Source organism: Coffea arabica, chromosome 5e (assembly GCF_036785885.1).
Source record: "Coffea arabica cultivar ET-39 chromosome 5e, Coffea Arabica ET-39 HiFi, whole genome shotgun sequence".
Taxonomy (NCBI): domain Eukaryota; kingdom Viridiplantae; phylum Streptophyta; class Magnoliopsida; order Gentianales; family Rubiaceae; genus Coffea; species Coffea arabica.
In genome coordinates, this window is record NC_092318.1 from 2,840,967 (window position 1) to 2,843,489 (window position 2,523).

A 2,523-nucleotide genomic window follows, 5' to 3' on the forward strand; every position below is an offset into this window, starting at 1 on the left:
TGTAAATAGTAAAATTGTAGTTGTGTTGTTCTCAAATTTTTTTTTTGAAAAATTGGAAATGTATAATATGGTAACTTGTTGTAATTTATCATTGTATACATATTCTACAGCTTTATCTTTATTAATAGAATTTCTCAATAATATAATCTCTCTTGTTTTTTCCTTTTCTTTGAGAGATTACAATCCATAATTGCTTGGTAATAAAGACATTAAAATTTTACCAAAAAATAATTAAATTGTACTACAATAAAGCCAACACAAATTATAATCTCTTCCTTGACTTCTCTACCAGCTGAATCTTCTTCATCTTGAAAAAGAAAAACAAGTGTAGAATGACACTATTAGGAAAATCTAAAAACTAATAAGGCCAAAGAGCTAGATAATAAGTACTATTCTTACCAATGCTTTTGCAAATCAAACACTAACATCTTCATTTTTAGCATCATCATCATTATATTCCAAGGCTTTCCCTTGTTCTGCTTCTACAGCTTTGTCCAAATAAACTTGCCAAAGCATTCGAAATATCAAAATCATTTGAAATTGAAAAACTATTTCCATATAATAAACAATAAATTCAAGTATATCAAAAGTGCACTTAGTTCTTCAATTTTAGACTTTTATTTCTAGCCACCCTCTTTGGCAACTTGAATAATTGGATCATCAAGTTATCGTGTCATAAAAAACCAAATAAAAAAAATGTGCTTTTCAAGTTTAAAACACAATAATAAGTACCTGGTGGCGTTCATACCATCCTTATAATTTTTAATGTGAAACTATAAACTGAATTTTACACCAATCTTAAGTTTTGGCCATCATTGTTTTCATTATTAAAAAAAAAAGCATTATTCATAACTTTCCAGGATAATTGTGCTGCTCCGTCAATTCACATTAAAGTCTGGAAGTGATGGAAGTTTAGTTTTACATATAATATAAACATTGAGTGGAAGCAAACAGAACCATAAATATTCTCAACAGTAGAGATGTGCCGAAACATAAAAGGTTCTTGTATGAACACATTGATTTTGGAGAACATATATCTCTAATGATATTGACTTTGATCTGGCACTTTTTGCATGTTCTTTTCTTCTTTAATACCTTTTTTTCCCGAAGAATAAGAGGAAACTAGAACTAATGATATCGTTCGTGCTAAATTATAATCAAGAACAAACACGAATTGACAATCAAACTCTGGGGATTGATAACCCATGTTATATTTATTCACGTTATCTCTGGCTTAGACAGCCATGATTACATTTATTTCATCTCTCATATGACAACGAGAGGAACTTATTTAGTCACATAAGACTTTATCTTTATGTCGCAATTGCTTGGGGACTTTAGCATGGACTTGCGATCGCAAGCCAGCGTTTCAGGGTTAATATAAGGCCTGATTGCCTGACTGTAATTCTCGTCATAGAATGCGTTCCAAAGCATGACGCCTCCATAGTTGGGATAGCCCCGGACATAGGGAAGAATTTCGCGAATAAGCACCCGAGGTGGAATGTAACCGCCACTAGGAGCGGCTTCAGGGGATGCAGGTAATCCCAGGAATAGTTTATTAACTCCTGGGTATGAAGCCCAATGAGAACTCCAACTGTAGAAGAGGTTGTTGGCATTGCCCATACTATACTGACAAGGCGGATTGTTGTAAAATTGCACCCACACATAATCAAAGAGGCCAGTTCTGATAGCAGCGTCGAGATAATAGTCAGGATAGAAACATTGTGGTGCTGCAGATAAGTGCACCCTTCTCTCTGATGTGCTATATTCTGAGAGCGCCTTGGCGAGATCATCCAAGAAATCCCTCTTTCCAGCTTGGATATGAAAGTCTATTCCGTCTAAGACAGCATCGCCTAATGGACGATTTTCTGATTTACCGCCAAGGAAATTATTATAGAGATAGGACGCGACTTCCTTGGCATCATCGGCGGAAGAGAGGTTTGGAGCTCCACCGAGAGAAAGAAGCACTTGGGTGCCTCGGCTCTGGCAAGCTTTTATCTCAGAACTAAGCGAGGAGCAATCGCTTGGCTCACAATGCCCAGCTAAGTTCAATTCTGGTGTCTGGCCACCGCCATAATTTATCAGAAAGGCAAGATTCACGTAGTCGTAGGTATTTCTCCGGCATGCGTCTTCCAGGCTTCCTTCGTCGGTGTGTTGGCCCCAGTAGGTGGCAATTCCAGCAGCATCGGAAGACCTGATCAGTACTGAAGATAACATCCACAGGGATGTTATTGCTATGAGTAGTGATCTAAAACAGCGAGCCATGTTTTCTTCTCTCGGTTGTTTTTGTAGGTTGCTTTGGGTATATTTAGTTGCCCACAGATCGACCCCTTTTATAGATGAGTTCAGCCACCTGTGTGGCGAATTGAAGACGTGCCAAATGGTACCCATCCCTTTACAGATATGTGTAATGTGTGCTTTATCTATAATAGTTGATAGTTTTACCCAAAGAAAAGTATTATTCGTTCCTTTAAGTATTCGCATCGATAAATTATTGACAACATCGGTAAATTTCTTTACTCG

At 36.9% G+C, this 2,523-nt stretch overlaps 1 protein-coding gene across 1 annotated transcript; it reads right to left on the reverse strand.

Moving 5' to 3' along the window:
* Nucleotides 1-1,174: 1,174 nt before the first annotated feature.
* On the reverse strand, nt 1,175-2,318 carry LOC113722674 (acidic endochitinase-like). Its single transcript, XM_027245932.2, has one exon. The coding sequence runs from the start codon at nt 2,263-2,265 to the stop codon at nt 1,288-1,290; it is 978 nt and encodes a 325-aa protein (XP_027101733.1). The 5' UTR covers nt 2,266-2,318; the 3' UTR covers nt 1,175-1,287.
* Between the last annotated feature and the right edge of the window lie 205 nt (nt 2,319-2,523).